The sequence below is a fragment of the Dunckerocampus dactyliophorus genome, chromosome 5, assembly GCF_027744805.1.
Source record: "Dunckerocampus dactyliophorus isolate RoL2022-P2 chromosome 5, RoL_Ddac_1.1, whole genome shotgun sequence".
NCBI classification, from domain to species: domain Eukaryota; kingdom Metazoa; phylum Chordata; class Actinopteri; order Syngnathiformes; family Syngnathidae; genus Dunckerocampus; species Dunckerocampus dactyliophorus.
Window position 1 is genome coordinate 17,945,104 of NC_072823.1, and position 22,496 is coordinate 17,967,599.

Consider the following 22,496-nt stretch of genomic DNA (forward strand, 5'->3'; position numbering starts at 1 on the left):
ATATTAAAATGTCAAGCTACTCATCAATCTACTGTACATAATGTGCACTTCGTTTTGTTTTGGTAGTTGAAAGTGTTTATTTTGGCCTGCCTCTTTTCTCAGCGTGGCTTCTGTTGGGGTTTTTTTCAACACTTCTCTTATCTCATTTTTCTTGCCTTCTTCCCCCTGGCCAACACAAAGCAAATACAGATAACAACACATTCTAATAAATATGCGCATTCCTTTTTATAATCAGTGTTATCTGTTATGGGCATCTAAAGGCGGAGGCCACAAGAAGGAGGATGTCAAGACCCGGCTGTCAGCAACCAAATCACTGCATGCTTCCTCATTCGCTAATCATACCCACACAAGGGCTATTCGTCACAGGGAGTTACTTCGTATGAAGTGGACTCATGAGTTTAAAAAACTTATTTCTATCAACAAATACAAAAACAGCACTTTGTTCCATCTTGTGCTTTAAATAAAACATGATTTACACACATTTACACACTCTATATCACATAGATCATGTAGTGTAGTGCAGTATTAGAAGACAGCCCGACGAGATCAAAAACTCCATCCATTTTGTTTTATTTGACTCTTGGATTTTCTGTGTTAATGGTATAAATGTTCTGTAAACCAATGCTCTGTAAAATGACTTCTGAAAATACATAAAACCACATCTAAATTTACAGTGTGTATATATAGAAAACAGGAAAGACATTTATGAAAAGTTATATAACGTGAAGGCATTTAAAAAGAGAAGTGAACAAAAACTTGTCACAAATGAATTGGGATACCGTTATTAAATTTTAAGTTACAAAAATAATTTACAACCTAGCATTCCATTCATTAAAAAAATCAATTAAATTATGTATTTAGCTGCTAAAGCATTTTGTTTTGTTTTTTTTTGGCTGCAGTCCACAGCTGCTCTTGCCAGCAGGGTGAGCCCACAAGATAAAAGTGATCAATAAACAACAAGATCTGTTTAGATCATTGGCATTATACAAGCACTAGTTTCATTCAAATGGTCTCAATGTGATACATTTCTTGCATTTCTCACATTGTCACTGAAGCATCGATGGCACCCATTCTATAGCTGGGCCTGACAACCAAACAGACCCTCTTGAACAAGCAGTGATTCTATCGGCAGCGGGGAACACTGTGACTCTAAGAATGATATCATGCAACATTAACAAGGACCCTGTGATGCGTTCTCAGCGGGTATCACACCACCTCCCGAGACTTCCTGATGGCACAGCACAGGAGCATGCTAAAGATCATCCCAAACACCTGCAAGACATATCAGGTTAGTTGCTTCCATTCCCATTTGGGTTATACGAGCAATCAGTGATTGCATACCATAACGACCCCGATAGTGATGCCCACTCCTCCTATGATGTACAGCTTAGAGTCGAACACCTCATCAATGGCGTCAGGACAGCTCTAACGTACACACAAAAAAAATACACATTTCAGCTTTTTCTGAACCAAGACTTGCGGGACGGCACACAAACAGGCAGCATGCATGCTCCAGTAAAACCATTGTTGCCATAGAAACCATAGCAAGAAGGCTGAAGGAATGTGTGACAGCCTACACCATTATTATGTGTTTTGACATGTAATTACGCCATCTCACACAGTGTTCAAGTGTACAGTATAAGACAAGTATTCAACCTTTTGTTCCATATCCATTTTCTGTCTCTTGACTTGAAGCATATACTAGTTGTGATCATTCATACCTTGGTAATGAGCTCCTCAAGTAGCTCTCCTCGAGGACAGGTGTCTTTGGCAGCGTCCACTACAGTGCCAGTTGGACCGCAACAGTTCAGCTATGACAAAATACAAAAAGCTCTTTCATTTTATTTCAGTTGTTCCAGAGGTCTTATCTTGTCATAGACAGGTAGCATTGCCAGGCAACTCCAGTTATCTCTTCATATGCATACAAATCAAATGTCTTATGATGTAATGTGCTTTACAGCTGTAAAGTATAGCCATAAATATAGTATTTATGACCCATTGAAAATTGATTGCCCCTTGCTGTCAGACTTCATGCTACACTAGGTAATTATCTCCCAGTAATAGAAAGATACCAACATTTACATATAATTGCGTTGCAAATGCTGAAAACTAAGTAAATGTAAAAACCTGTTTTGGACTGAGAAGATATTTTTTCATGCAAGGATTATCAGTGTGGCACAGTGAGCCACAGCTATGAATCCAGTAGACGGTGATGTCTCACATTTTCACTCAACATTTTCTCGTATGAAGATGCTTTGGCAAGACGTGATGTTGTGTGACTACATGTTTTGTATGGTATACTGTAATTGTTTGTTAATGTGAAACACTGAATTTAAAATGTGTATAATAACTGCTAGAGGCATATTATAGGGGTTAGAGTATTAAAAATACTGTAGTATTATTAATACTAAAAAAAAAAGTACTCTGGGTGCGTCCATTATAGTATCATTTTGTTCTATTGCCTTAAAGTGAGGTGTGGGGTGTCCATTTCAACTCTAAGTTGCCACATATGGTTTCCTGCCTTAGGTCTGCCTATGTCGGTGATTTGTTAAAAAAAAAAAAAAATGTCAGTTTACAAGACTGATAAGCTTGTCCTTGACTCATTCCGCTTGAGAGTGGAATATACAGTATGTGCCAAGCTCCTTTTTATATATGACATAAATAAATGTATTAGAATGAAGCTCACGCCAGTTTGAATCACACGCAGAGTCTCTCTGAGACGTTCATCACTCGTGTCCTTGTAGTTGTTGTAGGTCCGAATGTAAAAGTTTGTAATGTCACCCACCACCTACCACACAAGCAGAGAGAGTAATTGATACATTTCCATTGATCTTTTACTTCAGCTTTTGCCTTTGAATTGTCAAGCTTGCTCTATTTCCATGAGTTACCTTGCTCTGGTTGGAAAATCCCCAGATGCCAGCAGCGACTTCAATGGCAAAGATTATAAGCAGGAAGAAAAAAAACTACAGAAAGAAAAGGTAGTTAGACTCACCAGACACGTGCATGTCATGCATGAATTAGTGAGGTCATCTGTGTGGAACTTAATTTACAGTACAGAGACCCCTCCTACTTGGAGATTAAGTACAAGACGATTAAGGCCAGACGGAGACTGGAGTGAGCCACACAGGAAGTGAACAATAAAAACACATGGCTGCCAGCTGACCTCGGCCATCCTTAATAAACTGATGAAAACTGGCATTTCAGAGATATTGATTAGATACGTACCAGTCCCAGCATACAGGGAGATTCCTGGATGGCACCACAACATCCAAGAAATCCCACTACCATGATCAGGGCTCCAGCTCCAATTAGGATGTAAACACCTACACATAAACATGTTTTTGTTTGTGTTACAGTTTCAGAGACTTGATGTTTAGTGCTGTTCAGTGCCATGAAAAACAGGATACTGCCTTTTGCTTCAATGAATTCATTACAGTCCCAATTTATGCTATTTTAAATCAAAAGTATGTTGGTCTTTATAGGGTAAGGAACCATATTTCATCCATTCATTCATTTACTATGCCACTTAATCCTCATTAGGGTCGCGGGGGTAAGCTGGAGCCTATCCCAGCTGACATTGGGCGGGAGGAGGGGTACAGGAACCATATTTGCTTATTGAAATCACAATGGATGCCATACATCTCACTATAAAAGGCAGGAGAGCATTTATTTCTCCTAGCCAGCGAAGACATATAATGATTTAAAAAAGGTTATAAATTAATCTAATGAAAGAAAAATATACTTTATGTCGTTGTTATAAGTATGACTGAATTTGAAAAAAATTCTCACTTTTATGTTCATTACATTATAAATTTGTATGCCTTCTTGCCCAATAAAAAATCTGTAATTGTACAGTATGCTCCTCATCACCAACTACGATACATTTGGGTGACCAAACATCTTGTTTTCTCAGGACATGTCCTGTTTTTACATCCAGGTTTGGCCATCCTGGGTTTTTCTTTTTCAAAACTGATGAAAATGTCCTTCAAATTCCCAAGTTCTTGCGACTCTCAGGGCACATTTTTCCCGAAAATAATAGTTACATTCTAAAACTAGCAAGCATCTGAACCCAAGTTCCTGTGTTCTTCTGTTTTTGGAATTATTTCGTTCCGGTTTTTGAATGTTCGTCCTAGGAAAATGTGTGTCTTTATTCATAGATAGTATTTTGTATTCTGACAATTTTCTATCCATACGCAGGAGGCATACTTTAAATGTATTTAAATTATTAGGCATCATTGAGTAAATTTGAGTATCATTTCAGTATGTCATTGCCAGGCTGAGTGTCCTGGTTTTCAGTAATCAAAATATGGTCACCCTACTATGTGCCCCTTTTCCCTGCCAATATAGCACACAGAGCATAATTCTATTAGCTAAATCCAGTGACATCCAGTGCCATTAATAGTGCATGTAAATGCACAGAACATGCTGTGAATTAAATACAATGAACTCACACCGTAGTAATCCTTGATAAACACTACTGAGCCTCTTACCAGTGTAAAACACATATGGAGAGTCTGATCCTTCAAACAGGCCTTTGGTCTTCGAGTCTAATCTTAACCACAGCCCAATGGCAAAGACAGCAGTACCCGCAAGCTGAATGAAACACAAACACACAGACTCCAGTTCAGTTAGCACCACTCTAACTAACAAGCATTGCACACTCGGTCGGGTGCAAGGCAGCAGCACAAATCGACCTGCAGAGTGAAAAAGGCAGCCTACAATCACATTAGCTACAACTGCACTAATCCAATGTGAGAGCTGTATCGGAACATTTGTGGAACTGTTTCCAGTTAAACCAGGATATAAGAAACAGCCCTCAGTAAAAAATGTAGCTCTACACCACTGCAAACAACAACAATAATGTTACTAGCTCTCTTAAAGTGTTAATTAAAAGACAGCATTGTTATCTTTATCTTTTTTTTAAGATACAGCTTTTGAAATGGATCTAATTAGCTCATGCTGGTGTAACTGTTTTGCTGCAATTCCTCCACTCGGTGTAATCCATGCACGACACCATTTTGTTTTGAGTGCACACACTTAAAAGCATTGAGTGGCTGTTGAACTTTGCCTGAAAGGTCCTCTAATGTATTGATAGAGCGAGCATGCTTTAAATTTAACACACTATCTTTGTGTTCTCCTCAATTTTGATGAACAAAAATGACCTGAAATGAGTCCACTCCTCTTTCTGTCTCTCACGTAGACACACATGCACCAGGAAAAGCAAAGTACACCTACCCAGAAGAACAAGTTGAATATGAACATGAGATATTTGATGCACTTGATCCCCCCAGTCATGTTGATGTAGTTGTCGCAATGACGATGTTTTGACAACCTTTAATTCCCTTGGAAGCTAACAAAAAGAAAATGACACTTTGGATAGTGAAAGCGTTGTAAATGCCCCGCCTTCTGAAACCTTGTTGCACTTTTGGGGAGTGGCAAGAACATCCGTGTTATTCAACAAACTGCAGGCCCGCCTATGTTCCTTCCTCTTCATGTTCCATGCTCATACTTTCACAGATTGTGTGTACAACTCCTGCAGGCACTCAGCCAAGTGTGTTAGCATCTGATGGCAACACAGAGGGTCGTGTTAGAACATGCTGACATCTAATGTCTTCTGAGATAGCTGCCAAGTGGCTTCTTTTCTCACCTTGTGTCTGAACTACAATGCAAGTGTTGATACACATCTCTAAATCAATTAGTCAGTCATACAGGGGTGGGTTATACCCTTTTGTTCCTTCTGAATCATTATTTTAAAGATTTTGTGGACATTTCTATGCTTCCAGCTGAGTGGCAACAGTTTGATGAAAGCACTTTTCTGTTCTTGTGTCCCACTGCAAACAAAGCAAGGCCCAAAATGTATTGATACAGCTCTTGTATTGGATCTCAGCATATTGTGTACCTTACATTGTGGCTTTGGTTCAGGCCGAGACAATACATATACTTGTATACATATATGTTCTACAATACATTTTTTAATAACAGTGCGTTTCTTCTTTCTCACACACACACACACTTTGCATGTCTTTCCCTGGGGATGAATTGTTGTACTAATTTCTAACTATAGCTGCAAAACTCAGAAACCCCATAAAAGGTCAAAACATCCTCATGAAGCCAAACAGGCACATGCTACTGTTGTACACAGATATAAACAAATGCACAGTTAGGACACACCCCTCAAGCTTGGGACATAAATAGCCTGCATGGGACGTGGGATGGGTGATACTGCAAATGTTGGTATCGGCCCGATACCAAGTAACTACAGGTCCAGTATTGCACACAGCGATACCGATGGTGATTTTTTTTTTTTTACTTGAATTGAAAAAAGATCATTGAATTATTTTGTGATTTTGCCTTTCATTTGTTGTAAAACACGGTCGACAAAGGTTTTAGGCACACTAAAAAATGTAAAAACAAACATTTGTAAATAATTTAAGGCGGCTGCATGCAGCGGGTTCCTCCATGCTACATACAGGGTTCCAACATTCGATGATACTGCTAGCATTATATCCCGCCTCATCCTGTTTTGACCAAGCCAATGTAAAGCACATGCACTAGTTATGTTTATTGTGAGGTAATGATAGCAATTTGTCTATCATGACTGCAAATAGTTGGTCACCTCTCTGAGACTGTTTTTGTGTGTGTGTGTGTGTGTGTGTGTGTGTGTGTGTGTGTGTGTATGTGCCACGGACATGTATGCGAATACCAACGACCGTGGGTGTCATCCATGAACGGCAGTTATTTTATTTGGGCCAAACAAAAATTTGTTTTAATTTTTATGCATGTTAATTTGTAATTGTAAAAAATATACACAATCTATTCTTTTTGATGAATATTGGTAAGATATTCTAGCCAGTGGTGGCGTTCATATAGGTTTTGGCTTCAAACATTGTAATTTGGAGCGCCTTGCATACATTTCCTTTAACCATATAAATAACATAAACAATATAATACAATAATTCCTTACACTTATTTATTACATTCAAATGTTTGAACAAAATAAAGTCAATAGTGCAAAATAACAAAAGCAAAAACAACTGTTGACTTGTCCCCACAGCTCTCCTGCATCTAGGTCTTATTCCCTGAGGTGGCTTTTTGTTTATCAACAAAATATAGTCTATGTAACTATAACAATATCAACAATTTGACAATTTGAACGGCACACCCAAAAAACACGGATATTTTTGAAAATAAACATAGAACAGCGTAGAAAAATATCGATCTCATCTTGTTGGTATCGATTTAATACCGACATTACAATTGGTATCGGTACTGTCGGTATTTGAATCGATCTGCCCACCCTAAATACCCAGGACACACACACTCTCTCTCTCTCTCTCTCTCTCTCTCTCTCTCTCACACACACACAGACACGTTTAGCTGTGAATAAAAGTCACAATTGTTCAATTATTAACGTTTTCCACCGTGACAGTCGCCACCATTGCATTTTGCGTGTGTGTGTGCTCTGTACGGAAGTGGGTCACTTGGCCACTAGGGAGGATTATCAGCAGCCCGCTGAGTCTCCACACGCACTGGGACTGTGCTTATAGTGGCGGTCCGGTGCCAGAAATTAACCTAGTAGAGGCGGGGAGGGGTGGACAGAACTGTGATGATGAACCGAGCGTGTCTCTTACATTCGGTACCGTTTGTGCGTCTACGGGACATTTTCACTCTCGTAACCAGCTCACGCACGAATGCAAATGTGAAGGATAGCCGCCCCGTACACGCCAACAGCAAACAACATGTTGTAAATGCACTCACCCAGAAGACAAGGTTGAAGGCGAACATCAGGTACTTGATGCACGTCTCTCCTCCAGATAGTGCAGCCATGGCGCCTATCGTGTTAGTAGTAATAAATGGACTGCAATAGAAAAGGAGAAGAAGCGGACCTTTAAACAGCAGTGTAGTGGTTCAGTCAGGTTCCTCTCCACGCGTGGCGCTGCTCCGCGTCGGCCAGTGGTGCGCGCATGAAAGTGGTCCGCCCCCCAAGCGTAAGGAAGAATAGAATGTAGCCCTCGATTTTTATTTCTCTTTTCTTTTATAATTGACTTTTTATGCTTTTTGTTATATGCATAAGTATTTTAGACTGCCTTCATGTCAACGTAATAAAACACATTGCAAAGACCTCATTGTCAGATTCATTTGAATGTGCAATATGATGACGTCATTCTCCCACAAAGAAGAGTACAGCACTGTATGCTGCAGGCACACCCCCAGCTATCTATCTAAAACATGTGTGTGATGTATATACTGTATATATATTAGCGAGCCACATTTTTTGGCTTCCGATCCGATCTGATCCAATCCTGTGCCAATCGTTTTTTTTTGTTTGTTTGTTTTTTCAATAATAATAATAAGCTTTTGTTACAAACATGAATTTGTGGGATTGAAAATGGTTAGGAAAATAGCTTTTCAAAGCATTAAAAATAATGCAAGCAAAAGTATTGCTGAATTTACTTTTTTATTACACATCCTGACCAACAATATAGTTTAGCTTTTGTAACAAACCCCTAGGAGTCAGGTCCCTAGTCCAATAAAAGGCCATTGAATAAAAGATCAAATTAGAAAAAATTGGCATACAAAATACTTTTAGGGTAGGACTAATCATTTGATATGGTTATAGATCAATTTGTGATGTAATTTAGAATATATGACTTTTTTTTAACAAACTCTCTTTGGGTCCAATGAAATCCATTTTATTTTTTCCCAAATTCCATTTTTTTTTTTTTTTACCTTTTTATTTACCTGCCTCTTGTCTTTTTTCATTGAGAACCTGCACATCATCTGTGGGAAATGTAAAATGGTCCTTACATTCAAGCACTAAAACACAACACACTGAAAATATACTCATCCAACATATACTCATCCAGCCTGAGTCGCACAGACACACAGCTGCGCTAGCTAAACTAAGCAAACCCTGCGGGCTTCCATTCACGCTCCATAACAGAGGAGTTTCCAAGGTTTTTTGTCACCGGTTCGACATGTTTAGTAGTCGTTGTGCGGTCGCTATTATAAGTGGTCAACCAGTGGTCAGAGCGGCACTTCACATGCGAGCTCCCTACACCATGACGCAGCAGTCCGGGCACAGTGAGAGGGAACTACTGCTGTAGCTACGGAGCCAAATATCCAACGTCCAACATGAAACTAACATCACCACGGTACACCGTGGACATGTCTGCATGGTGTTGTGTTTTCTTCTTCTTGCTCGTGTGAGTTGAGTGGCAACCAGCTTTGAGGCGCATTACTGCACCTACCATGTTGGAGTGTGTCTCAGAGTTACGAATGTGAGACGGCAACTGGATCGGCAGCCTTGGGCATCCCTAATATATATACTGTATGTGTATATATACAGTATATATATATATATATATACTGTATATATATATATATATATACACATATACACTGCTCAAAAAAATTTGAGGAACACTTGGAAAACACATCAGATCTAAACTGGGGGGAAAATTATCTTGAATATCTTTCCTGATAATAAGTGGGTGATGTATTAGTAACAAAATGATGAAACATAATTTGATAGAAATGAAAATGATCACCCTATAGAGGGGGGAAATCAAAGACACCCCAAAAATGAAAGTGAAAAAATGATGCAGCAGACTGGTCCATTTGGCTAAAATGTCATTGTAGCAACTCAAAATGATTGTCAGTAGTTTGTGTGGCCCCCACGTGCTTGTACACATGCCTGACAACGTCGGGGCATGCTCCTAATGAGACTACAGATGGTGTCTGGGGGATCTCCTCCCAGATCTGGACCAGGGCATCACTGCGGTACCTGGACGCATGGAGGAGATTCCAGGAGACAGGTAGTTACTCCAGGAGAGCTGGACAGGGCCGTAGAACGTCCTTCAACCCTCAGCAGGATCGGTATCTGCTCCTTTGTGCAAGGAGGAACAGGATGAGTACTGCCAAAGCCCTACAAAATGACCTCCAGCAGGCCACTGGTGTGAATGTTTCTGACCAAACAATCAGAAACAGGCTCCATGAGGGTGGCCTGAGGGCCCGACGTCCTGTAGTGGGCCCTGTGCTCACTGCCCAGCACCGTAGAGCTCGATTGGCATTTGCCATAGACCACCAGAATTGGCAGCAACAGCACTGGTGCCCTGCGCTCTTCCCTGATGAGAGCAAGTTCAACCTGAGCACATGTGACAGACGTGAAAGGGTCTGGAGATGCCGTGGAGAACGTTATGCTGCCTGCAACATCATTCAGCATGACCGGTTTGGTGGTGGGTCAGTGATGGTCTGGGAAGGCATATCCCTGGAAGGACGCACAGACCTCTATAGGTTAGATAACGGCACCCTGACTGCTATTAGGTATCGGGATGAAATCCTTGGACCCATTGTCAGAACCTACGCTGGTGCAGTGGGACCTGGGTTCCTCCTGGTCCACGACAATGCCTGACCTCATGTGGCTCGTGTATGCAGGTAGTTCCTGGAGGATGAAGGAATTGATACCATTGACTGGCCCCCACGTTCACCTGACCTAAACCCAATAGAACACCTCTGGGACATTATGTTTAGGTCCATCCGGCGCCGCCAGGTTGCTCCTCAGACTGTCCAGGAGCTCATGGATGCCCTGGTCCAGATCTGGGAGGAGATCCCCCAGGACGCCATCCGTAGTCTCATTAGGAGCATGCCCCGACGTTGTCAGGCATGCGTACAAGCACGTGGGGGCCACACAAACTACTGAGAATCATTTTGAGTTGCTACAATGACATTTTAGCAAAATGGACCAGTCTGCTGCATCATTTTTTCACTTTCATTTTTGGGGTGTCTTTGATTTCCCCCCTCTATAGGGTGATTATTTTAATTTCTATCAAATTATGTGGCATAATTTTGTTACTAATACATCACCCACTTATTATCAGGAAAGATATTCAAGATAATTTTTCCCCCAGTTTAGATGTGATGTGTTTTCGAAGTGTTCCTTTAATTTTTTGAGCAGTATATATATATATGGTGGTCTTTTCATGGTTTAATGTGCTGACAACAAATTCACACAAAAATTATCAACTGAAATCAAATTTACGCACGCAGGTCTGGATTTGGAAGTTTTCATTGTTGTTGTGAAACATGCTTTTCATTGGACAGCCACATAAAGTGTTTTGACTCACTGTAGCAACTTAGTTGTGCTTTAATGAGAATAATTGAATGTCAAAGGTCTGTATTTAGCGACACAGTACCAATGTATGTTGTGTATATTTTAGTGTTATCTGTTTTTTCATTGGAACATGCAGTGTGCAATCAAGAAAATACTGTACCAGGAATGCCTTGTGTTTTTTCTCAGCTGATAGATGATGTTTGCATTGCTTCCTAAGAGTTAGCTCCCATTGTTTGCGTGCAGTTTTGGCACAAATTAGTCATACGTTTGTGTATATGGCACTACCAAAATCTGTGCTCTTTGCATGAGATATCTCCTGCATTTGTGTTTTCCAGCAAAATTGTTTGTGTTGGCACTGCCTAAGGCTCGTATGAAAAGACTAATCACTCAGCCAGGCAATCAGTGGGCATATCCTGGTATTGTCTTGCTGAGGCGGTCTGATGGTGTTGGTCTGCAAGGCATTGACTTGTGAACAGATATTGTGGCCTTCTTGACATAAACTGATATGGGGGAAGGCATGTTCAGCCAGTGATACGCAGCAGGGTGGGAAGGACTTTTTGCTATAAAATAAGAACATAGAGCGGGGCTGAGTTGAGCCTGTTGACACAAACCCTACTTTCTTTCACAATGTGAAGCCTGAAAGTGCAGCATTTTTAGATTGTGCAAAGACTTTTTTTGTAGCAAGATTTGTGGATTTGCAGACTTTGAAGACATGGAGGTACAGTACTATTTTTTTAACCGGACAATGACAATGAAACATGTAAATATACAGTTGTGGAAAAAATGATTAGACCACCCGTGTTTCTTCAGTTTATTGATCTATTTTAATGCCTGGTACAACTAAAGGAACATTTGTTTGGACAAATATAATGATGATAACAAATATATCTCATAAGACGTTAAGTTAAGAGCTGATATCTAGCAACTTCCATGGTTTTCTTGATAATAACCAAAATCACTTAAGGTCTTACATGAATAACTATAGCATTGTACTGCAAAAAATGTAACTCTTATGAGCTATTTTTGTTGTCAGTTTTATATTTGTCCAAACAAAGGTACCGTTAGTTGTATTAGCATTAAAATGAGCAAGAAACTGAAGAAACAAGGATGGTCTAATCATTTTTCCATGACTGTATTTGTGTTTCAGTTCTGTGCAAGCAGGTGCTTGAGAGGAATCTGGCTTCTGATGCATCTGACAGGTGAGTGCCCTATCAGAGTATAATGCATCTTCACTACAATTCAAATCCATCAAGACTTGTGTATGAATGATGTCTGTGTGTTCAGCATGCATGGCCGGTATGACAGGGAGATGTAGTCTGTTTGGACGGCACCACATTCATACCTTCGATGGGGTTTTGTATGAGTTTCCCGGGGATTGCAGCTACCTGCTGGCTGGAGACTGCCACCGTCGTTCCTTCACACTGCTGGGTGAGTACAAGAATGAAATACTTGATACTGGAATTCAAATAGTGTCACATGCACACTGTGTCAAACATTCTGCCTTTACAAAGATGGTAATGGTCAGTTTTGATTGATTAATATAACTACATGTTTGTGGTGTGGTGATAGTTTCGAACTGCTTGAACTGTTTATACTTTAGTGGCATGACAGAATTTCAGCACAGTATGTCTTGTTAAATTATTGTCTCTCCGACAGTGTTGTTCACCAATTAAATGGATTGTTAACTTTGTAAAGGCAGCTTTGCTTGTGTGTTTTTTTTTTTTATGAAACCTGAAGTAAAACTGTTCTTGCAATGTGGTCCACCTGCAGGGGATTTTGTTGGTGGCAAAAGAACTGGAGTCACCCTATTTCTCGGGGACGTCTTTGAGCTGCATCTGTCTGTAGATGGGCTGCTATCACAGGGAGAAACAAGGTCAAACAAAAAGAATGATGGAATTGGTCCCCCCTTGCAGCTACAGTTTCCACTCCTCTGAGACTTTTTACTTGATTTGGAATAAATGACACTGTAGCACATGTGTAACATTTGTGAGAGAGGGCTTGCTCCCTCACTATCTCTGTTGTAGTTCATCCCAATGATAAGTACAGTGGTTTCCACATAGTTAGCATAGAATTGCCAAATGTCTTGATTCAATGAACACTAAGAGCTAAAGACCAACAATTGACTGATGATGTAATTGTTTAAATAATAGTGTGTTCTTCTATCTTAACAATTACAACCCCTACCTTGTAGACTTTCTCTGCCGTATGCATCTCATGCTGTTTTTGCGGGCATGGAGCTAGGCTTCTATAAACTGTGGAGCGAGGAGTTCGGCTTCACTGTGACCATTGACAACGCGGCCAACATGGCTCTGACGCTCACCAAACACCACGCCAACCTCACCTGCGGTCTCTGTGGCAACTTCAACTCTGTGCCAGCTGATGAATACACCGCTCAAGAAGGTAAGCATTAACTAACTTTGGGGTGTAACGCCATGCATGCTATGTGTCAAATGTAAGAGTGCAATGCAAGGCTGTTCGTTATATCCTGGGAAATGAATTAAGTCACCGGGGTTTACAAATAGGAACATGAGTCATTCAGCACAGGAAACGATAACAAGGTTAAGAACAAACAAAAACAAAGAGAAGTGGCAACATGAGATTAATATCAAAGATGTCAGTTTCTTTATGCATTGTATGTCATTTTAGGATTCCTTACAGAAGACAGTTATGACTTTGCAAATTCATGGGCAGTGAAGGGTGCAGGTCAAGCCTGCCGACGTGTTTCGACTCGCAGTCAGTCCTGCAACAGCTCAAAAGACACGTCAGAGGTCTGTCACACTCTCTCACACGCAAACAAAACAGAGTTGCCTGTTTTAAATCACATGCACACTTCATTTGTAATTTAATATAGAACTTCACCACTGAAATATGATTTTAACTTCCTAGCAACACTGCACCAAATATTAATACGATTGCTTTGACCTGTTTTCTCTAGTTGTTAGTTGTGAGTTAATTGGGCGAAAGATTAACTGCCCTATAGTTCGGATATATGCCAGCCACATCTATCTATGGGTTGATGGGTCAGTGGGCCCACATACGTTTAAAAAAGTACTGTGAAACAAATATATTATACACAATCTTTAATTTCTGCTCTGTATTAAATCTAAAATACTTTGCTATTTATTCATTCAGCCTGCTGTAGCGATAAACCAACAGAACAAAAACATGTATTATTTAATATACATGGCTCAATGCAGCTAATATTGCAAACATTTTTTTTTTTAACTGACCAACAACTGAAAGTTTTTCGATTTTGAAAATACATTTTGTAAAATTTCCAGTGGCAGATTGGATGAATTCAAAGGTGACCAATAATTTATACAAATTACATTTAAAATGTAACTGTTTATGAGGAGGTAATATTTTGGTGTAAGTATGCATAAATCAAGTTTACTTGTCATAAACAAGCAACTTTAATTGTTCTTTTTGTAGATTCTCTCCAGCTGCAGCGTGTTGCAAACATCCTCTGTGTTCCTGCACTGTGCCCACTTGGTCTCCCCCGAGGTGTTCCTGTCACTGTGCCAGAAGGAGGTGTGTCACTGTGACCAGGCTGACAGCGAAGACTGCTACTGTCCAATCCTTCTAGAATACGCCCGCACGTGTCACACCCACGGGATGCTTTTACGAGGGTGGCAGCAGGAGAGTCAGTGCTGTAAGTACAGCAGTCACATGGGCAAAATGTTGCCACATTAGGCGGTGTGATAAGTGTGTGAACATGTGTGTGTACAGTCCCTAAATGTCCAGTTGGAATGCACTACAGTGAATGCACTAAGTCCTGCTCCACAACCTGTCATAATCTCAACATCCAGGAGGTCTGCAAAGAAGAGTGTGTGGATGGCTGCACATGTCCTGGTAACCACTTGCTCACTCGTTTTCACTCTTTCATTTTGTAGTAATAAACAGACTGTGAGTGTTTGTGTGCTTTACAGTGGGTAAAGTTTTGGATGGGACCCGCTGTGTGGAAGTGTCTCAGTGTTCATGTGTGCACATGGGGCGACACTTCCCTCCAGGATCCACCATCTCCCAGGACTGCAACACCTGGTCGGTGGACCACATGGACGTAACCAGCAGAAAATTAATCTGTCTTGTCTCTAATGTGTTTTTGTCCATAGTGTGTGTCGACACGGCTCATGGGAATGCACCAATGAAGGTTGCCCTGGTGAGAAATATGAAATAGTCAGAATGCAGACTTACATGAGATCAAGTCAAAAACTTTGTGTTTATTATTGTGGTTTCGGTTTGCAGTGGTGTAGAAGTGCACTGCATCATGTTGAGAGTTCTTTGTAGGTGGTTTAAGGTGACTAAAAATAATGGAAACACTTCTCAATATAATGCAGTTCAGCGTTATACTGATGCAAACCTCAACTATGAAATGTCCCGTGAGCACAACATCTGTTGTGCTTAAAGTTTCTCATTAATTGCACACATGTGGCTTCATTGTCTCGACAGGTGAGTGCCTGGTGGTGGGCCAATCCCACTTCAAGACCTTTGACAACAAGTTCTTCACCTTCACTGGCCTATGTCAGTACCTGCTGGCCCAAGACTGTGCAGAGCAGGAGTTTTCTGTCATTATTGAAAATGTTCAGGTATTAGAGGCATTATACTCACAAATCACACACAGAATATGCTTCAGTTTGTCCTGTCTCACCCTGGTGGCAAATCCTTAAAAAAATCCATGATTACAAATCCAGATCTGTTTCAACAAATGACAAAGATACTCTACAGCAGGGGTCACCAACATTTTTCCTTGTGAGAGCTACTTTTACAAAATGAAAATGGCCAAGAGCTACTCATTTTTGTAACATTTATTTTCAGAGCTTATTTTAAACCCAAACAAAGCGAATATGCTTGTTTTACCAGAACATTAACAAAATGCTGGTGTCCACAACTCACATTTTATATTTCAGAATGCATTTCTTTCTACTGTTCTTTCATTATTAACTGAAAACCTGAATGAAAAGCAGGCTTGCGGGCACCTCATGTGGTCGTGGGGGGCTACCTGGTGCCTGCGGGCACCACGTTAGTGACTCTGCTCTACAGTTTGTAATCTTGACAGACCAGCAAAATATGAAACCAAAGCACGGGCATAACACAGGCATCCTTGGCAGAGTATTAACTCAGCATATTTTTTTCTGTCACTTTCTGTCTTTTTGTGGTATTTGACAGCTTGTTGTTGGACTGCTGGTGTTGTCTTTCAGTGTGCAGATGATCAGGATGCTGTGTGCACTCGCTCTGTGACCCTCAGCCTTGAGGACATGACAGTGAAGTTGAAGCATGGAGGAGTGGTTTCTGTCAACGGCATGGACATCCAGACCCCAATGCACCATGGTAAGCTATTTTGATGGGTAACGACTGCCTTTTGTCACCTTATGATTGGCAAGCTGGACAGTACTTGTAATAATAGAACTCAATGGCTGGCACTTACATTTGATTAACATATGATTTTCTTTTATAATAATAAAAGAAAGTTACTTTGATAATTGTATACGTCAAATAAAAGTTGGATTAATCGGCTACTTTTTTTACCTTAGCTTTTATTAAACAAGTGCATTTTTGTTTTTATATGACATCATCAATTTGTGGATTCTCACCAAACTCTAATGTGAACCTCCTTGGAAGGCTACCTAACCAGCAAAATTAAAAATCTATCTATCCATCCATCCATCCAACCATCCATCCATCCATCTTCTTCCGCTTATCCGAGGTCGGGTCGCGGGGGCAACAGCCTAAGCAGGTAAGCCCAGACTTCTCTCTCCCCGGCTACTCCGTCCAGCTCCTCCAGGCGGATCCTGAGGCTTTCACAGGCCAGTTGAGAGACATAGTCTGTCCAAAGTGTCTTGGGTCTTTCCTGAGGCCTTTTCCCGGTCGGACGTGTCCTGAACCCAGAGAGGCGTCCGGAAGGCATCCTGACCAGATGCCACCCTATGGAGAAAACTCATTTGGGCCACTTATACCATAGTGTAAAAAGTGCTTTTCAATTTCCAGGTCGCTTCCATATCCAGAGATCTGTCCAGACGTCTGTGCTTATAAAGGATGGAGATGGCTTTCGTCTTGACTGGGACGGCAGGGGTCGTGTGCTTTTAAAGGTACATAAGTCAATCATGGCACTTTTGTTTTGAATACCTCATTATATTGCGATGACGTCCATCTTTTCAGCTGGGAACACAATGGGCGGGTCGGACCTGTGGCCTCTGTGGTAACTACAATGGTAACCAAGGCGACGACTTCTTGTCTGGGTCTGGACTGGTCGAAGCGGCACCTCAAACGTTCGCTCAGTCCTGGAGAATCAACGCCGACTGCAAGTCCACCCACAAACCCGAAACTGATCCCTGTGCGATCAACCCCAAAAGAGGTGCATGCACACCCACAGTGACTCAGCAACGCACACATCACTATATGACTAACCTCCATTTTGCACTGACCTTTTTTTAGTGCGTTTTGCAGAAGAAGGATGCGCGATGATTAATTCAGATGTGTTCAGGCCATGCCACTTCCTGGTCAACCCAGGTCCCTTCCAGCGGTTCTGTCGTTATGATGTTTGTTCATGTGTGGATGGGGAGGAGTGTCTCTGCTCCGCTCTGGCCTCCTATTCAGCTGCCTGTGCTGCCAAAGGGGTGCTGCTGTACTGGCGCTCTCCATCACTCTGTGGTAACCCTTCTTCCTTGTATTTAATGAAGCAACTTGAATAAAAAAATACCATACACCCTGATTTCAATTCCTCAGAAATGCAGTGCCCCAAAGACAAGGTGTACGAGGTCTGTGGAAGTCTTTGTGAACGCACGTGCCGATCCCTGTCTGGAGTGGAGGCCGGCTGTGATGGGGAGAGGGTATGCGAGGAGGGTTGTTTTTGCCCCGCTGGGAAGTACCTGAGCGACTCTGGAGAATGTGTGACGGCTGACAAGTGCACCTGCCTGCATGACGGACAGCTGTACCAGCCCAATGATGTCTACGCTGATCACGACAGCATCTGGTCTGTGAATAAGCATTGATCGGGCACACTACTTGAAATTGAAGTGCAACCTGCACAAATTATTGTAGCAATTTAAAGTATAGTTTATGTAATGTAGCATACATCCACACAGCATTTTCATTATTATTTTGAGATGGGTTGAGGGTGTTTCGAATCAAGTTATTGTTACCAAATAGGGTTCCCTAATGTACAGTATATAAAGCAATTAATCTTTTGCATGTTTGTATTTATTGTGCAGCTACTGTGAGAGAGGATCCATGCGCTGTAGTGCCACCAAAATGAGCACTTCATTGTCTGATCTCTTCTACGATGATGACCCGGTACCATACAGAGGTGAAATCTCCAAAATCTTTAAAGATAACAATGATTTTACACATGTTGAGCAAATACACAGAAGTTATTACTCTATTATCTTAGCAACTTAACTTCTTGCTTGCAGAGCGGCGCTCACCACACTGTGTTCCTCCAATGATCCGTGCAAAGTGTGACGCTGGAGAAAAAGGCCTGGAATGTGCCAGAAATTGCCGGAATGTGGACCTTCCCTGTTTCTCCCAGCTCTGCATCCCTGGTTGCTTCTGTCCACCTGGCACTGTAGGTAGTGTTTTGTGTTGCGTGGTTTGGGCAAGGTACTGAGTTCCAAAGAGTCTGAAATGAGAACATGATTGATATTTCAGGTATACCACCTCAGAGAATGCATTGTGCCAGAACAGTGTCCTTGCTACCTTAACAACAAGCCTTATAGATCAGGACAAACCATATTAGTGGACTGCAATACTTGGTAAACAGATTTGTGTGTGTGTGTGTGTGTGTGTGTGTGTACAGATGTGTGTGAAAAAGATCAAAAGAAGATTTTTTCTACTGAGATTTCATGACCTATTTTGTCGGTTGCAGTGTATGTGAAAACAGGAAATGGAGCTGCACAAACAAGTTTTGTGATGGCATATGTCGCGCCGTGGGGGAGGGGCATTACATTACCTTTGATGGCCTGAAGTACACTTTCCCTGGACTCTGCCAGTATGTCCTGGTCCAGGTGAGAGACAAAGAGCCAGACGAGCCATTCATAGAGACTTCTTTCCTGTCCATTTTTGCTCCCCTTTGTCCATTCCACTTTCACTTTAACTTTATTATTATCAATAGGATATGTGTAATGGAGAAGAGGGTTCCTTCAGAGTGCTTGTGGAAAATGAGGCCTGTGGAATTGTGGGACATCGCTGTACAAAGTCGGTATCAGTCTACTACCATGGTGGATTAATTGTTATGCAAAATGGAGAGGTACCACGTCGCCTGTTACATTTATTGTTTTTTTCCAGAAATCTTGATTTGACCAACTTGTGACTCCCCTTGCTCAGGTGAAGATGAAAGTACCAGTTCCACAGAGTGCACAGGTCGAGATTGTCCGATCGGGTCAGTTTTACAACCTACTGCTGGGGAAACACATTTCCCTCAGTTGGGACAAAGGAGCTCACCTCCTGGTCCACATCTCTGCCACATACAAGGTGTGATACATCGTTTGGTCCCATTTGTCTCTCCTTTTATAATCTTGATTTTACTATGTGTATAGAGCCGGGTCTGTGGTCTGTGCGGCAACTTTGATGGGAACGTCAATAACGACTTTGTCAGCAGTAACAATCAGATGGAGGTTGACTCCTCCCACTTTGGGAACTCCTGGAAGGTTTCTCCTAGCTGTGCTGATGTAACTCAGGTAATGCTTGGGGATCTATTCTTGGAATATTCTTCTATATCAGGTTCTATATCTTCTCTGTATCAAGGTACACCCTGGAGTCAACCCGGTCAATAACAGGACACATATAAACAAACAACCATTCATACTCACAGTCACATATTTGGACAATTTAGAGTTTCCTGTTAACCTAACATGCATGTTTGTGGGATATGGAAGAAAGCCAGTCTACCCAGTATAAACAAATACTTCCAAAGGTTTGCTCAAAGATAGAGGTGTCACAGGATCTAAAACGTTAGTTTTCTCGTTCAGAAAAAAAATGGCTCATGAGCACTAGACCTAGGACAATAATAAAAAAAATAATTAATCACACAATAAATGAAAATTAACTCGATAATTTTGCCCGCTTCAATATATTGCCATGTGCATGTGTGTCTGTTTTCCTTGTCTCTCGCCTCCGGCAGGCAGGATGAGAGTTCAGTTTGTGCATTGCTTTCAGCAACTTGGCGCATTTGTTCCATGGAGCAACCGCATGAATGGAGTGAGCCCTTTTGTCAGTCATACAATATCTTTGTCTCTGTGAGTGGGCAGGGCCGCTAGCATACACACAGAGTGCAGAAGACTGTAACACAGTAGAAATTAAATTGGTAGATTGCAATATATTTTCAAATATTTATTTTCCATTGTACTTAGAAGTAGGGCTCAATCAATTAAAATATTTAATCGCATTGGTTCATAGTTAACTCATAATTAATCACAGATAGAAAGATGTTTTTATCTATAATATGTAGGAATGTAAATCTCTTTGTGGTAAACACTTCCACACGCATCTAGATACACGAGTTCAGTCAAAAACTTTATATTTTAAAAACAGAACAATTCAAAAGATACAATTTGATTCGATATGATTCAACGATGACATTTGTCGACGTAGACGTTAGTCTTACATTATAAAATAAAGAAGCCAATTGTATAAAAGTGTCATTCTTGCAGTATTTTCAGATGTGTAAAAGCACGTCATAGCCCCAAGCATGCTGTAAGGCGGGGTCCCCAACCACCGGGCCACAGGAAATGAAATAATTTAAATAACTACACCATTTTTTTTGTAAAGGGATACGAATTTTGGAAATATGGGCCATTGTTGTATTCAAAAAATAATATATAGTTACAAATACCACAATGTTTGCATGTTTAATGCGAGCGGCGACTTGTTCCACTTCACGGCCCTTGAATGCACCATTTACCTTTGCAATGCATCGTCTCCCACAATGCACAGAAAAAACTACTTTACTGTATTTTTCTGTTTTTTCTTTCACCTCATATTTGGTCCCAAATGCTGATACTATGTGGGAATGCATAAAGGTAAGATTTGATGACCTTATTGGGTGCTAATATACATATTTGTTGGTGCACCTCTCCGCAAAAAACAAGTTCTGCAGGCTAGTACTGGCGGATGGTGGCTCTGTATTCATTTAGTCCTTAGAATTTGATGTTGTTCCTGTCCTAGTTTTGCACAATAATAATAAATAAATAATAAATAAGACAAATCAGAACGCTATAATGTACGTATGTTACATGTGTGTTGAAAATATTTCCCGGTAGTAAAGCTAGCGAGAGTTAATGCTATTTAGACCCATTGTCTTTGACACAAACCCCAAATAGCTGTCCTCGACGATGCCTGCCCGTAACTAGTAGCTCCTAGCCCAAATTTTAGCTTGCAGTTCAAAGCAAAAATCCACAGAGAGACGGTTCGCATCTAAATAACACTTGTTAGTAGGGACACTCGTATGCCACGGTACCGCTATATTAATCACAATTTTAAAAATACCTGCAGTGCACTAGTAACTTCTCTCTTCTTCTCAGCGAAGTACAGTAGACGCCTCTACAACGTAAATAATCCGTTCCGAGAACCTTTATGTTATAGGGTTTTTCTGTTATACAAAGCGTAAAATACATGTAAATAGCCTAATCTGTTCCAAGATCTTCCCAAACTCCAAATAGTCCACCAAATATGGTGGGAAAATATAAGAAAACGTTAGCATAAACATAGTAGAGTAACATTCCAATATAAAATAAGGTAATAAATAAGATTACTGTAAATGAATAAAACTGAAAAACAAAAACAATCTTACCGTTCACGAGATGTCTTGATCAGGAGCGCAAGTGGAGGCAGGAAGGAGGAGGAGGACTAGCCTGAGTCGAAACGCGACTCAAAGAGTCTAAGAGTCAGCTGGTCTCACAAACAAACGCACACGCACTACACGATAATGCTGTGTGCAAAATTTTTATTTGGAACTTAACTTAATTGTTTAAGTTAGTTTAAGGGCGACTACGAGGCAACTACTTTATGTATTTGTGTTTGACAGGTACCCGCTCCCTGCGGTGACAACATCGTCAGAATGGTAACAGTTGAGCAGTCGTGCCATGTGCTGACTGGTACCCTCTTTAAAGAATGCAACAGCCAGGTGAGTGCTAAAGCAGAAATTCCAGATAACCACAGTATCAGAACCAATGTCCCTGTTTACACATACCATCCATCCGCGATCAGCTCTGTGACATTGGATGACATTCTAGTTTATGATTTCAAAACTTTTTTCCATAGGAAATCATGTAAAGTAACTGACTTTGTTCCAGGCTCACCATTATCCAACATTTTTATTATCAAATATTCCTTTACAAAACAATGGAAATTGAATTAATTAGTTCAAGGATCGAACTGTCGTATCATGAAA

At 40.9% G+C, this 22,496-nt stretch overlaps 2 protein-coding genes across 5 annotated transcripts in view; one reads left to right on the forward strand and one right to left on the reverse strand.

Moving 5' to 3' along the window:
• Positions 1-449: 449 nt before the first annotated feature.
• Positions 450-7,969, reverse strand: cd9a (CD9 molecule a). Of its 2 annotated transcripts, none has more exons than XM_054775202.1 (8): positions 7,759-7,969; positions 4,491-4,593; positions 3,226-3,323; positions 2,889-2,963; positions 2,687-2,788; positions 1,722-1,811; positions 1,342-1,425; positions 450-1,272 (listed from the first exon to the last, which is right to left on the reverse strand). In XM_054775202.1, exons 1-8 carry the CDS (start codon positions 7,825-7,827, stop codon positions 1,207-1,209), a joined length of 687 nt encoding a protein of 228 aa, XP_054631177.1. In that variant the 5' UTR covers positions 7,828-7,969; the 3' UTR covers positions 450-1,206. The 2 variants fall into 2 exon arrangements, with proteins under 2 accessions (XP_054631177.1, XP_054631178.1); XM_054775203.1 differs by lacking the exon at positions 7,759-7,969 and adding an exon at positions 5,236-7,717.
• Positions 1,195-22,496, forward strand: part of vwf (von Willebrand factor) — a 37,679-nt gene continuing 16,377 nt past the window's right edge. Inside the window, exons 1-24 of one of the 3 annotated variants that reach the window (XR_008570314.1) lie at positions 1,195-1,288; positions 12,261-12,312; positions 12,398-12,541; positions 12,884-12,986; positions 13,305-13,513; positions 13,760-13,881; positions 14,546-14,765; positions 14,843-14,965; positions 15,043-15,154; positions 15,226-15,272; positions 15,563-15,699; positions 16,312-16,441; positions 17,099-17,199; positions 17,270-17,465; positions 17,546-17,761; positions 17,837-18,083; positions 18,322-18,416; positions 18,523-18,674; positions 18,758-18,861; positions 18,975-19,113; positions 19,221-19,355; positions 19,433-19,579; positions 19,645-19,785; positions 22,131-22,229. Coding sequence is in view for 2 of the 3 variants with exons in the window: in XM_054775192.1 (XP_054631167.1) it covers positions 1,232-1,288; positions 12,261-12,312; positions 12,398-12,541; positions 12,884-12,986; positions 13,305-13,513; positions 13,760-13,881; positions 14,546-14,765; positions 14,843-14,965; positions 15,043-15,154; positions 15,226-15,272; positions 15,563-15,699; positions 16,312-16,441; positions 17,099-17,199; positions 17,270-17,465; positions 17,546-17,761; positions 17,837-18,083; positions 18,322-18,416; positions 18,523-18,674; positions 18,758-18,861; positions 18,975-19,113; positions 19,221-19,355; positions 19,433-19,579; positions 19,645-19,785; positions 22,131-22,229 (3,228 nt within the window). In the remaining variant the exon portion in view is untranslated. Of the gene's footprint in view, positions 1,289-11,626; positions 11,832-12,260; positions 12,313-12,397; positions 12,542-12,883; positions 12,987-13,304; positions 13,514-13,759; positions 13,882-14,545; positions 14,766-14,842; positions 14,966-15,042; positions 15,155-15,225; positions 15,273-15,562; positions 15,700-16,311; positions 16,442-17,098; positions 17,200-17,269; positions 17,466-17,545; positions 17,762-17,836; positions 18,084-18,321; positions 18,417-18,522; positions 18,675-18,757; positions 18,862-18,974; positions 19,114-19,220; positions 19,356-19,432; positions 19,580-19,644; positions 19,786-22,130; positions 22,230-22,496 lie in introns of those variants that run through there. The other 2 variants (XM_054775192.1, XM_054775193.1) reach the window with 2 other exon arrangements.

Excerpts from the sequence above, each read along its gene's own strand:
- cd9a (XM_054775202.1), bottom strand. The coding sequence starts at position 7,827 with ATGGCTGCACTATCTGGAGGAGAGACGTGCATCAAGTACCTGATGTTC. Across the intron at positions 4,594-7,758 it reads CCTTCAACCTTGTCTTCTGG|CTTGCGGGTACTGCTGTCTT; the intron begins GTGAGTGCATTT and ends TGTTTCATTCAG. Across the intron at positions 1,812-2,686 it reads TGCGTGTGATTCAAACTGGC|CTGAACTGTTGCGGTCCAAC; the intron begins GTGAGCTTCATT and ends ATTTTGTCATAG.